The sequence below is a fragment of the Periplaneta americana genome, chromosome 7, assembly GCF_040183065.1.
Source record: "Periplaneta americana isolate PAMFEO1 chromosome 7, P.americana_PAMFEO1_priV1, whole genome shotgun sequence".
Lineage (NCBI taxonomy): Eukaryota > Metazoa > Arthropoda > Insecta > Blattodea > Blattidae > Periplaneta > Periplaneta americana.
Window position 1 is genome coordinate 93,209,788 of NC_091123.1, and position 15,083 is coordinate 93,224,870.

General features: G+C 33.0%; 1 protein-coding gene across 2 annotated transcripts in view; it reads left to right on the forward strand.

The window, feature by feature from the left end:
- Positions 1-1,102: 1,102 nt before the first annotated feature.
- Positions 1,103-15,083, forward strand: part of 7B2 (Secretogranin_V domain-containing protein 7B2) — a 254,094-nt gene continuing 240,113 nt past the window's right edge. Inside the window, exon 1 of one of the 2 annotated variants that reach the window (XM_069831080.1) lies at positions 1,103-1,219. In XM_069831080.1, coding sequence (XP_069687181.1) covers positions 1,208-1,219 — 12 coding nt within the window. In that variant the 5' untranslated portion in view covers positions 1,103-1,207. The remainder of the gene's footprint in view (positions 1,220-15,083) is intronic. The other variant, XM_069831081.1, reaches the window with a different exon arrangement.

Genomic DNA, 15,083 nt, shown 5'->3' on the forward strand with positions numbered 1-15,083 from the left:
TCATTTGTGACCTTTTGACCTTTCAGAACAGAATAATTCACTTACTTGTTTTAATGTATCTCCTCCAGGCACTTCACATCTAGGAATCTTTGTTGTTAATATGAATTTCGTTTGATTTTTTTTATTTATCAACCATTGTTTAGACCAAATATTTGTTACATTTGTGACATATAAAAGTTCATCTTGTTATTGCATTCGTGACGCTATATTTCATTCCCACAGTACTTTTTAACCTATGGTCATATTTGAATTGCGTCAGTTTTAAAATGTTATTCTTTTAGCATTTTTGCTTCACGAGCGCAAATAACCGGGTATTCTGACGCACTGGGTAAAATACAGCACTAGGCCTACTACTACTACTACTACTAATAATAATAGTAAACTGCCCCCCCCCCATTGAGGGTAGCCCTTACGGACTCAGTATATCCTCAAAAAATTATTATACATATGTAAACATAGATATTAAATTTTAAAGAAGGGAAACAAAGAAAAGGGCGTGAAAAATTACAATAGCTATTAATGTGGCACCATGTGATTAATTAGGATTTGGCAGGATTTTTTTAACACAATTATCACAATGTCATCCTCAGAGATGTTAGCAGAGTAAACTGCCGTCGAAATTCTTCGAAAAAAGCTGGTATAGTCCCTCGAGCACCTATGAGCAAGCCGAATACCTCAACGTGAAATAAGGCATATTTCAGCTTGAAATAGTTGCTACTGCAGTCACTATAAATATTTCTACAACCACTATTACTAGACTACTATTCTTCTAAGGAAAGCGGATGATATAAATTCATTCTGTGAAATTCATAATGATGGTATGTACCATACTGTAGCTTTGCAGTGAATACACAATAATTCATTTTGTTTATTACATTTCTTGATGACATGTATGTTTAAAAGCAACCTGATGGAAATTCACAGAGATTGATGTATCAAGATAGCCATTATCAGTAAACTCGATCAAATATGTGAGTGACGGATGTGCTAATATTGAGATGAAATTTTCTCGTCGTGGTAGTCCATCCTCCTATGCGGCATCCTGCGGGAACGCCCACGCTTGATTCCGTGGGCCCAGCTAGAGAACCCCCGGGTGCACCCACACACCAACCTGCGGACTCACAACCGCTCGATTTCATTGTTGTACATCCAGTGTGCACATTCTCTGGTTGTCTTCGGTTCCTCGTCTTCCATTTGACACTAGAAAATGGCGTTTTCGGTAAGTGATTGGGTGTTTCAAAAGTGTAAACACAAAGTGAAAGTTTAGGATGTAGTGTGAAGTTAATGTGCTTGTTACAGTGAAGTGATTTAATGTTACTTAATAGCTGTTTATATTTGAATTTCCAAATTATTTAAATACTTTACCTCGTATTAAAATTTTTAAAACTTATAAATTTTTCAAATAGTGTTGAGTTTTCACGTTTTACCTCAGATTACGCAAATCATTGTTTTTAGAACCGGTTTGGATTTTGTTAAGAATATGATGCTTTGTCTTCATTGATACTGAAATATTTTCACGGAAATGTTTTGTGAAATTCATCCACTCTGTGTTTTTAAAAGGAAACTTCTAAATATACCACTTACAGAGATTGCTGAACAATTTCTCAAAATGCAACAATATTCCATATTCTGGACATCCATCACCTACCTGTAAGATAAAAATAGTTGTTCAAGATGGGAATAAAATCATAAAAGGAGTGAAAACAAATATTTTTACATTAGAGTATTTATCACTACTTATTTCGTTGAAATGATAAATAACTAAGAAAACGAATAAATAAACAATTAAACAAATAACTGAATGAATGAATGAATAAATAAACAAATAAATAAATAAATAAATAAATAAATAAATAAAAATGAAATTAATTGAGTAAATAAATAAGATAATTAATACAATGTATATAAAATTATTAACAGTTCATGACGTCTATGTTATTTATTTCCAATTAAATTAATGTTTGTTATTTTAAAAATATAAATGTTTCTCTTAATAACTCTATATTTCATCATACATATTTTTATAAAAGTAGCAGTAACACCACTCTGTACATGAAGTATTCAATAAATAGAAAGGAAAGAAAGTATAAATAAAAAATTAAACTAATATGATTTAATAAAATTACTGTACAATATAAACATCACTTGTTGCATTTTATAATCTAATACGTTACTGATATGAAATGCTTTGTAGTACGTACAAGAGAACAGCATTCAATGTTTTATTGCCCTTCCATATTTGCGTGTTCAGTATTTAGTGACCAAGATGTGATTCAACGTATAGTTATTAAATCCTCGATTTGATGAGAGAAACGAGTGTTTTCTTTCATTTTCTTCTATGATAAAGTTTTCTTCATGCATTATCTATTGTACTGATATCATTTCCGTGATGTATCTGAGTGGTAAGATCTTCAACCTGTAGCGCACTGGTGACGTTAAAAATCGCGGTTGTAGTTTTTCTCGGGATTCTTTCGTTTCCCCATGTAAGGCATTGACATCACTATGTTTGGTTTTCATTTCATTATCATTCCATGGCATTCTCCGAACGCAGGATTGCAATGTAGTCAGGAGGCTATTTCAGGGACGAGTGGGTTTTCTTGCTTGAAACTTAACTAACCTTAGTGCAGCCAGCCGGAGTGGTTTTGGATGCGCCTAACTGGAAAGTAAACGGCATAGATCTGCAAGGTTCTCATATTGACTTTATGTCCAAAGAATTGGACAATTGAATTGGAAATTGAAGAGGTGGATTGCAAATTGGCCTCTAAGTCCAAATGACAAGTTATGAGAACGATGATAAAAACTTATAAAATATCTTTGACGCCCTTAGTTTCTGTATGTGTATTTTCAAACGGATCTAAGACAAGACTTAGGAGAGTCTGTTAAATAAATTTACACAGTTATATATAGGCTTGAAAAGGATACATTAAAGCGTGAATAAAGCAAGTTAAAATCTTACAAATAGGACTTAGAACGCTTTGGAATCCACTTCTTAATTGTGAATGAGTGAAGTGAAATCAATGGAATACAACCATAATAAGCAGTTAAATTTATTTATTTAATTATTTATTTATTTTAACTATATTCCACCACCTTCGATTGATTTGTTCATAATTATTTATTTAAAGATCATTATAGACTTATTATTATTATTATTATTATTATTATTATTATTATTATTATTATTGTTATTATTATTATTATGACATTATAAAGGCACTTTTACATAATGTCGAGAAAATAAACCACATACACATATGTAGTCTATACATATGAAGACCACAGGGGAAAAACAATCAAAGTCATAATTTTCTTAAGGGTGATGTCATCATCAATGAGTATATTACTGCAAAATTTATTGCTGTTCCTAATGAAAAAGTATTTAAGGAGGACTGTACCCGTGGTAATAATTCTCCTTCACTAGTTTTGATAAGAAAAAACACATACTTTTGCAGAAATATACTGAATTAGATGATGACATCACTCTTTAGAGAAATGTGACTTTGATTGTTTTTCACCTGTACACTTCATATAATGTATTTGTATATTTGATTTCAGTTATAACAACAGTGTTGTATAAAATATCGCTATCATTATAATTAATTAATTCTCAATGCTTACAGAAAACCATAGTGTATGTGAGCTATCTTAGGGATAGATTCAAAATAAGCATAACTAATAAGGAAACTGAGACTTGAAAAATGTCGTTTAGAATTTTAGCAGAAAGTTGGACGTTTTGTTAGTGACGACAGTGCCTGCATTTATGATTTGTGATTTTGTTAATTTAATGCAAGAAATGTAGTATTAATAGGGATTGTGTAACAGTAATAGACATGCAAGGCAGGCCCTTCATTGGAAGAGTTAAAAAAGAACACAATACGACGTAAGACACCGAATCTTTTTAAAATGGAGATAAATATTTACACTCTTCTCCAACAACAGGTCTAAATTTCTTTTTGTTAGAGAAGAGTTGTTATTGTTATAATTACATTAAATATGCAAGGATTGATCTGTAAATTACAATGAAATAATGATAACCATGAATGTATTCGACGAATTTCGAAATAGTCTTTTGAAAAAAGGACTGTCTGCTTCACAATTTTTATTTCTAACTCTGTTATATAATTAGAGTAAAAAATTACTCACCGATGGAGTTACGCTCAATAGAACTTTTTTTTTGTTACTAACAAGTACACCCTACACCCGTACTTTATCGATCTATGCCCTGTGCTGGAGATGCGGAGAATGATTGGTCGTTGAAGAGTGACGTGTGTTAATACTTGGGATATAAATATGTTTTGGCTTTTTAAACTGCGACACAATTTTTGCCGATATTGAGATGCGCTGTAAGGAATATCGGTGAAGATGTTTCATTTTCGAAATATACCCGCATTAACCAACACATTAAATACAAAATGATTACAATCGTTTCATGTACGGCAGCACTCCATTTCGGAATCTGGGTTGCTTACTAAACTACGTTCATATGAAATAGTTACAATACATCTCTATTTAAATATGTCTGATCTCAGCTCAAGTAGTAAGATTTATTTATTTATTTGTTTATTTATTTATTTAACAGTACTTATTTACTTATTTATTTATTTACCTTTTTATGTTTATTTATTTCTTATTTATTTTTACTTATTACTTATTTATTTATTGATTTATTCATTTATTTATTATTTATTTATTTATTTTTTTATATTGTCATCAACATTTATACCAGTTATGGTGTATCATCACATTTCTGTATTCGGGTTTTACCATAATTTTATATTACATTTAATTGTAATTGGTATGCAATTCCAACAGTCTGCTTAACTAATAACCAGACATCGGATTCTAGGGCAAATGCCTATTTTGTTTCTTTAGGAGAAAAGTAAAAATAATTATTAATATTTGTGTTTCATGGAAATTGAAAGGTATTCAAAGAGTTTTATAGTGCCCTAAAATGCCCTAAAACGGTTATTAGAGCCTAATTTGTTAATATTCGCCTAAAAATGCCTAACTCACTGTAAAGTTTCGCATTTTACTCTTACTTTTTATAATTTATACATGCATTCACTGCGAAATTTAAGGCATTTAAAAAGTGGAAAGTTTGCTTCACACCGGCCATGAAACCATTGATAAAGGAAACAAAATGTTTTGAATCTCACGACACTCGCAATAGATTTCACCGAATTTAACATGTTTGGAGGCATAAATGCCGACAAAGAACCAACCTTAGTTTTGAAGCAGGCAACAATCACAACATGTGCTGCTACCGATTCAGAGATATACTATACTATAAAAATGACTGTTTTCGGTCTGAAACCGATTAGCTGTACTGCCCTTCAGAGTGTCATAAAATCACAATTTTTGGAGAAAGAGTGTTTTTGAAATATTTATGAAAAGTCGTAAAACTGCGAATTAGTAGGGTAAACCGTTACAAAATATTTAAAAGAATGGCCCTCCTAGTGTTAACACTACCAGGAAATGCAACAATAAGTGGAACTTTGTATTTTTGTCCAATTGAATCTCAATAACAACGGTTCATTTGAATGCTCGTTAACAGTTGCTCTTTCCCTCACCTTATTTGTGTTGAGAAGTTTTGAGCGGTAGGACGTTTTCCTATGAAGTTTAACGCGATAATGCCGAAAAATATAAGTGCAAAATCTACATTGATCCGGCAATGGCTAACAGAACATTCAGAATTCACTTATGATGGAAAATTAATATTCTGCAAGATTTGTAGCAAACAGGTATGTAACAATAGTTGAAATATACAAATTCTATTAATTTTAATGAGTAGGCCTATACATTGACTGAGCTATCCTGAGGTATAATTCTTTTTAAGACCCCTACACTTTAACCTTTTAAATTCCGATAGTTAAAGTATTTGCAGGTCATTAAAATTTTGATTGTTCGAACCCACTAACTTTGTGATAGAAATACGGCAATACAACAATTAGGATTTTATTTTAATTCAGTTTACTTTACATTTTTAGATTTCGCAAGAAAAGAAGTGCCACCTAAAGCAGCATATGCAAGGAGCGGCTCATAAGGCTAAAGCTCAGCAGAAAAATCAACTGCAACAAACTTTACTAACACAGCCTACTTCCAATCTCAGCAGCAATTTCTATGCTGATTTAACCAGAGCGTTTGTTGCTGCTAACATTCCCTGGAATGCAATTGAAAATCCGGTTTTAAGACAGTTTTTACAAAAATACTGCAAACAAAATATCCCATCTGAGTCGACCCTAAGAAAAAATTACTTAGACAGAATATACAATGAAACTTTAGCTTCCATTCGGGAGGATATAGGTGATTCTTACATATGGGTCTCTGTGGATGAAACCTCAGATCCTATGAATAGGTATATAGCAAATATGGTAGTAGGAAAACTTAGTCCTGATGGACCTTCGATTCCACACCTCGTATGTGTTAAGGAACTTTCGAAAGTGAATAGCCAAGCCATTGCTTATTTTGTAAATAAAGGCCTACAGTCTTTATACTCAGGTAATATAGACGATTCTAAAGTTCTGTTGTTTTGTACTGATGCTGCCTCATACATGGTTGCTGCAGCTCCACTTCTTAAAACATTTTATCCTAACCTCACGCATGTAACCTGTCTAGCAAATGGCCTTCATAGGGTTTCTGAAACAATCCGGAATGAATTTCCTCTTGTCAATTCGTTTATTTCTAACACAAAAAAATGTTTTTGTAAAACCCCATCCAGGATTTCAATATTCAGAGAGAACTTCCCAGATATCCCAATCCCACCTCAGCCGGTTGTTACACGATGGGGAACCTGGATTCAGTCAGTGGTGTATTATTCTAAGTATTTTAAAGAAGTGGTCACAGTTATTGATAAATTACCTGAAACTGATAGTGCAGCGTGTGTGAAAGCAGTGAAAGATTGTCTGAATGACTCACGAGTGAAAAACGATATTGCCTACATAACATCAAACTTTTCTTTCATACCTGCAAGCATTGAACAATTAGAACGTGAAAAACAATTTCTTTGTAGCCAAATAGCAATAGTGAAGGAAGCTCAAGTGAACATACGTTCTGCTTTGGGCGAAACTGGGAAAAAAGTTAAAAATAAGTGGGACAACGTATTAAATAAGAATGTAGGATTTTCATTGTTGGAAAAAGTATCAAGAGTGATATCGGGGGAAAGTGTAAATGTTCCAGTAAGTATTGATGTTTCTATTGTACCTAATTTAAAATTTGCGCCTCTCACATCAGTTTCGGTTGAAAGAAGTTTTTCTGCTTTCAAAATGATTCTCAGTGACAAAAGGCAAAGGTTAACTGTGGAGAATTTAGAAAAAATTCTGGTGGTGTACTGTGCAGATAATTATAATAAAGTCTGAGCATGGAACTGAATTTCAATAACTTAACATGAGTAATCTTGATATCAATAATCATTATTTCATTAGTTTCAATATATTAAATTTGTGCAGCTCTGTTCATAAATATAATATAGTATTCTTTTTTAATGTTTAAACATACTTTTTTGTGCGTATTTTAGTGTATAACTAAAAATTTCAGTGAAAGAAATAAGTATGATACCTTGATGTGCCTAAAATGCCTATTTTCATTAAAATAGAGCCAAATTTTACAAATTTTGAGCTTATTTTAGGCGCCTAAAACTGCAATTTTAGTGCCTAAAAATCCGATGTCTACTAATAACTCTTCTACTGTACTCCCGCTGTTAACCTTAAAAAACAGTCAATTTCTTGTTATTGATCTCAACATTTAAGTAGTTGCGTGGGGGTCATGTTGACCCCGAGTGTTATATGTTGGTTTGTATTATTCTTACGCTGTTTCCTACATTGCCCAGCTTATCAGTACTTTCCTGAAAGGGTGTCGGCAATACGACTACATGATAACTTCCAGTCTATCCCTTGTCATTTTGTCTCATTCAATCCTGAAGAGATGGAAAAACTATTTTGGGCAACTACTAAATACACATAGGCCAAATAGAAATGATCGGGACGAAATTCAAATACAAACTGCTGAGCCATTTATACCGGAACCCACACATTCTGAAGTCGAAATTGCGATAGAAAATCTGAAAAAGTACAAGTCTCCAGGTATTGATCAAATTCCAGCAGAATTAATACAAGAGGGTGGAAGGGCATTATCTAACGAAATTTATAAACTTGTACTTGCAATTTGGGAAAAGGAAATTGTACCAGAACAATGGAAGGAGTCCATAATCGTACCTATTTTTAAAAAGGGGGACAAGACTAACTATAGCAATTTTCGAGGAATATCACTTTTGTTGACGTCGTACAAAATTTTATCGAATATCCTTTTGAGAAGATTAACTCCATATGTAGATGAAATTATTGGGGATCATCAGTGTGGTTTTAGGCGTAATAGATCGACTATTAATCAGATTTTTTGTATTCGACAGATACTGGAGAAATAATGGGAGTATAAGAGTACAGACATCAGTTATTCATAGATTTCAAAAGGTTAAGAGAGAAGTTTTATATAATATTCTTATTGAATTTGGTATTCCCAAGAAACTAGTTCGATTAATTGAAATGTATCGTACTGAAACTTACAGCGGAGTCTGTATAGGCCAGTTTCTATCTGATGCTTTTCCAATTCACTGCGGTCTATAGCAGGGAGATGCACTATCACCTTTACTTTTTAACTTTGCTCCAGAATATGCCATTAGGGAAGTTCAGGATAACACAGAGTCCACAGAGGGTTTGGAATTGAACGGGTTACATCAACTTCTTGTCTATGCGGATGACAAACGAGAAAATCCACAAACGATTAGGGAAAACGCTGAAATTCTACTTGAAGCAAGTAAAGCGATAGGTTTGGAAGTAAATCCCGAAAAGACTAACTATATGATTATGTCTCATGACCAGAATATTGTACGAAATGGAACTATAAAAATAGGAAATTTATCCTTCAAAGAGGTGGAGCAACAGTAACAAATATAAATGACACTCGGGAGGAAATTAAACGCAGAATAAATATGGGAAAGGCCTGTTATTATTCGGTTGAGAAGCTTTTGTCATCTAGTCTGCTGTCAAAAAAACTGAAAGTTAGAATTTATAAAACAGTTATATTACCGGTTGTTCTGTATGGTTGTGAAACTTGGACTCTCACTTTGAGAGAGGAACAGAGATTAAAGGTATTTGAGAATAAGGTTCTTAGGAAAATATTTGGGGCTAAGGGGGATGAAGTTACTGGAGAATGGAGAAAGTTACACAACGCAGAGTTGCACGCATTGTATTCTTCACCTGACATAATTAGAAACATTAAATCCAGACGTTTGAGATGGGGAGGGCATATAGCACGTATGGGCGAATCCAGAAATGCATATAGAGTGTTAGTTGGGAGGCCGGAGGGAAAAAGACCTTTGGGGAGACGTAGATGGGAAGATAATATTGAAATGGATTTGAGGGAGGTGGGATATGATGGTAGAGACTGGATTAATCTTGCTCAGTATAGGGACCAATGTCGGGCTTATGTGAGGGCGGCAATGCACCTCCGGGTTCCTTAAAAGCCGGCTAGTAAGTAAGTAGTAAGGGGGTTCTGTTGACCCCCATGCGACTACTAACATCATAAATTAGTCCACAAGTAGTGTAGTGTTATTTTTGTGATTCTATACTTGAAATCTCTTACTCTAGAAGATTATGGCAAGTAATGATGCATATGAGCTAGAAGATTTACATAGAAGCAGGATATTACATATTTTAATTCGTGTTTTTAATTGGGGGTCACTCTAACCCCCACGCGACTACTAATGTTACAAATCAGTCCACAAATATTACAGTGTTACTTTTGTGGTGTATGTATATGCAAATTATTACTTAAGAACATTTTGGCACGTAGTGACCCATATGAGCTACAAAGTTTACGTGAAAATATGAATTTTTTATTTTAATTCATATTTTTGCTTGAGGGTCACTTTGATCTCCACGCGAGTACTAATGTCACAAAATAGTTCGCGAGTACTTAAGTGTTAAATATCTACCATCTGTTAGTTCACTTCCCACATTACTCTTTACTTACGTTCCTTTCTGCATTCTATTCTTGCTAACATAAATTTGTATATAATTACGATCTTTCTACATTCCATCTTATTCTTCCTACTTTAGCCTTTTACATTTTATACATACTTTCCATGTCATTGCAATACTCTACTATTTTTCATATTATCCATATTAAAAATAGTCGTTAAATTTTAACTGTCTATCCTATTTAAATCACTATACTAACATTCCTTATTTAACACTTAACACTGCGATGCTCTTCTTCCTAATATACACAATTATAATAATCTTGTTAAATCTTGATTTGAGTACCAAGTTCACTTTAGTTTGATCATCCATTTCTTAACCTCAAGCAACACTCATAATAACTATCTAAAAATTGTAACTACCGTCATTAATATCATCTTTCAGAACTTCCCTACATCATTTTCTAAAATTTACTTCTTTACTATAAATTTCTACCGATATCTATATTAATTAACTAGACATTGTTTTAAAATTTTCAACATCTATTTCAATTCTATATAACTTCCTAACTGACCTCTATATTCAAGTTCTTCTAAACACACTTTCACCACACTAAACACAATTTATCAACATTACATCATCAAACTACTATGCTATCATATGGTAATTTTAAGTGTCATTTTCGTTTCTGACATTTTTATTTTATGCCGCTCATGCACCAACTTCCTATACTGTAACTTTTTTGGCCCTTAATTCTACCTGTCAGCGATAAAAGGCTGTCCTGTGGTGACGAAAGCATAATCTTTTCTCCCCTCATCCTTGTCGAATCCTGATGTCTTCTCTGAAAGCTAACGACACCCTTCCTTGAACATAAGGAATACATAATTACGTATAGCGTAATAATCATCCATATGATAGAGACATCTTGTCAATAGTCAATTTGCGCCAGACATAAAGCTAACAAATTCTTACTAATTTCGATCTTCTGAATTCAAAAATAACAAGCAAAGTGTTCCATCAGTTCGGGTTTTCGAGATGCACAGTATAATAATTCATTTATTAAAAACATCACCGTATTTCGTGTGTAACTATTTTGTTTTACAAATGTGACGACCCATTATGTGAAAATAATATTAGTATAAGTAGGCCACCATGTTAGAAGCACTTGTAGAAACGGAAATTATTTTATTGCCCTTTTACGAGTCTATTTGAAGGGGGTGAAAGAGATTTGCGGTATGAATTTGCTAGAGTTTACCAGATTTTACTTGAGTTGTGCATTCTTTCAATGTTAGCTTTTACATTACTGTAGTTTATATTTTGCAATAGAGAAATGCATATAGAGTGTTAGTTGGGAGGCCGAAGGGAAAAAGACCTTTGGGGAGGCCGAGACGTAGAGGATAATATTAAAATGGATTTGAGGGAGGTGGGATATGATGAAAGACACTGGATTAATCTTGCACAAGATAGGGACCGATGGCGGGTTTAAGTGAGGATGGCAATGAACGTCCGGGTTCCTTAAAAGCCATTTGTAAGTAAGTATGTAAATAGACCACTCTGCCAGAGCGACTTCTAGAAGCGCAAATTGTTTTATTATCCTTTTGTGCTTCATTTGGAGAGGGAGAAACAGGTTCGCCGTATGAAATCGCTTGAGTTTACCAGGAGATTTCCATGGTGTTAGTATTCTGTGTAAGACATGTATTTCTTTAAAATGTGCTTTAATGATAATATTCAAAGTACGAATGGTTTATATGTGCGGATTGGGCATTGCTTCTTGGAATGTAATTAGGTTACACAAAATTTTGTTGCTCTTTGTGCAAATGGGACAGTCTCGCTCGAGATAAGGATTATAAAATAAAACGACAATCACTAGAGCCAGGGAAGAAAAATATCATACATCAAGCCCTTGTACCTCAAAGTAAAGTAATTGTACCCCCCTTTACACATTAAGTTAGGTTTAATGAAGAATTTTGTTAAAGGGATGAATCATAAAACTGAAATATTTAAACATATCCAGCAAAAATTTCCTGCTATTAGTGACTCAAAAATAAAAGAGCGAGTTTTCAGTGGACCACAAATTAGAGAAATAATAAAGGACAATCACTTGGAAACTTTGTTGGAAGGAAAAGAGGGAGCTGCCTGAATTTGTATTGCATTTTCTGAGTAACCGTAGAAGTGAGAACTGTGAAGAACTAGAGCAAAATTTAGTGTTGGCATATGAAACTATGGGTTGTAACATGTCCCTGAAAATTCACTTCCTTCACTCCCATCTTGACTTTCCCCCCGAGAATTGTGGCGATTTCAGTGATGAGCATGGTGAATGCTTTCATCAAGAAATTTCAACTATGGGAAAAAGATACGAAGGACAGTGGAATCCAACATGCTAGCATTGTTGGATTTTAGCTCGTGATGTGCCAGTTGCTCAGTATAAAAGAAAATTCAGGAAAAGAAAACTATAATCTTATGAACATTGAATATTTAAACTCGTCATTATATAAAGCAGTATTTTGAATAGATATAAATTTGAAAATTTCTCAAAAACCGTAACCAACAACTGTTTTTCATTGTCATATTCCTATTCAGGAGGCTCAAATTATATAGAAAACATGTCACATGACCAGCAAAAAAAAAAAGTTAAAATTTGTTACCCAGTGTTATTTGCAATATTCCTAATAAAGGGAACACTATTGTTACAAGTGCGTAATTTCAACACACCTGGACAACGGAAAAAAACTGGTGTAAAATAGGTAACGGTTACTTACGTCTTGGTCTGCGGGGCTCAGCATCCTTAAGAAATGATTATTGTCTGTACAGTATGTAATGCTTACCCAAATAAGTCTAACGCCATACATGAAGGACAGCTACATATAAACTGAGATAAGGTTTCAATGTATTGGCCATGAGTTCGATACAAGGTGACCATTTTAATGTGCACTGTACACAATATTTTGTACCTATTCGATCACCAGGGCAACATGATGTACATTAAAAATTATTTTGCCCCGCACCTTCAGTGTTATTTAGACAGGTTAGCACACACATCAAGTCCTCTAATAACAGAAACGAAACGTTTTCGAACACGGGTTCTTATGTGAAAGTTGTTCATAAAGATCTTATCCTATATCATCCCTAAAAGTTTTTACAAATTCACAGAATCATCCTTGTATAAACATTCAAGGATGACCTGAAGATAATTGCGTAGAAACACCATATTTTGTTGTTGGTAGAAATCAAAGTATCGGCACCATGATTTTAATTCAATTAATTAAACTTACAAGTACCACATAAAATAATACTGTATAAATGTTTGGAAAGAGAAGATAACTCTCAACTAACTGAAGCAACCAAGTTTCAGGCAGTAGATAAATAACTCATTATTGTTACATAGCTTTAAAAAATGTATATTCTTCTCGTCAATTACGAATATTTTGATTCAATTTAGTTTACTGATTAAATACAGCTTCAAGAAAAGAGAAAGTTAATAAATAAACTCGCACTGTATGTTGTTCTGGCATCCTTCGTTTATTATGACTTACAATTTTGAATCTTTGTCATCAGTTTTATGAAATATGTTAACTTCCATATCACCCTGATATATAGTAGGTTTAGTGGTAGCCTAGATCATATATACAACATTCCTATGTTAAAATCGGTAGCACTTTGAAGAGACCAACCGCCAGGATCGCCTCCCGTCCGCCGTAAGCGAACACGAGATGGCAGTACAGTCACTAATGCAATTCAAATGGGAGTTAAGACATGACTCCTTATGTAACAACTAGATGTCGGCATAGTAAACCTGACAAAAGTTGTTACCATCAAAGCCTATAAGGCCGAGCTATCTGGGTATATATGATCTAGGGTGGTGGCCACTGAATTTGAGGATTTCAGTTTATTAATCCAATCAGAACTTGACTGTGTACAGTGTGACAGGCTTGTTTAGAACCTCTACTGATTGTGAGATACTTGCACTGAAGAATATAAAAATTTTCAATGTTGGCTATTTAATAATAATAATAATAATAATAATAATAATAATAATAATAATAGTAATAATAATGATAATGATATAATAATGATATAAAACAAAAATGATTATTACGTACTGGTTAATATAAATTAATATTTCCAAGTATTAACAGGAGGATATACAAAAATTAGGGTATTTTCTTTATCGTTTTGTGACACTGAAGGAGGTAAAGTTATTGCGATGGATTAATTTATCGAATAAAAAACAGAACGTAACGATAATGGAAACATTCTAAAATTCATCTTTCTAAATAAGAAAGTATATTACGGAGATTATTTAGTAATCGTTTGGACCAGTATTTAAATCAGTGATCAATGAGCCTAATATATATAAATACAGAGTGGGATAGTTTTGAAAGTAAAATAGTAAAAGCTGTAAATGACGTAGGCTATTAGGTAAAATAAATTAATAAAAATAAAACAAATTAGATTCAAATATTTTGGGTGAAAACATATCAAAACTTGTTAAAGATGAGGAAGAAACATATCTAAAATTTCCCTAATTGATGTAGACATAATAAGAAGTATAAAGGTGTTATTTAAAAAAAAAAAAAAAGAGAAATAAGAAGGTGAAGAGAGGAACGTGGGAAAGTTAGGTGAGTAACATTTAATATGATGTCCATGGAGCCCAACAAAATATATTTCGGAATATGTATGATAAGAACTTTCTTGTGTTAAATTTTTAACGTACCTTGTTAACATGTTTCGACCTATTTTGGGTCATCTTCAGAACTGATCGTTGTTGGTCTTGGCGCCTCTTGTGATATTCCGAAGTGATACAGTGTTAAAAGTTGTGTAAACAAGATGTAAAATATATTTATAATTATGATTTACTTAAATAATTCAGAGTAACACACTGCTGTTACGTTTAAAAGATAAAAATGCGAATTCATTTTCAAAGCCAAAGTAAAACTAAACGTAATATTTCAGAGGAAATTTGAATCTGTTTTGAAATTCTTTCAATAAGAATTAGTATGGCGTCATTTTAATTCGTATGGCTATGTTTCAGCTTTAAAATTCTGTGTGGAAGTTCTTGATTTGTGACATAATTAGCCTACATAATGAATAATTAATTTCTTTGACATA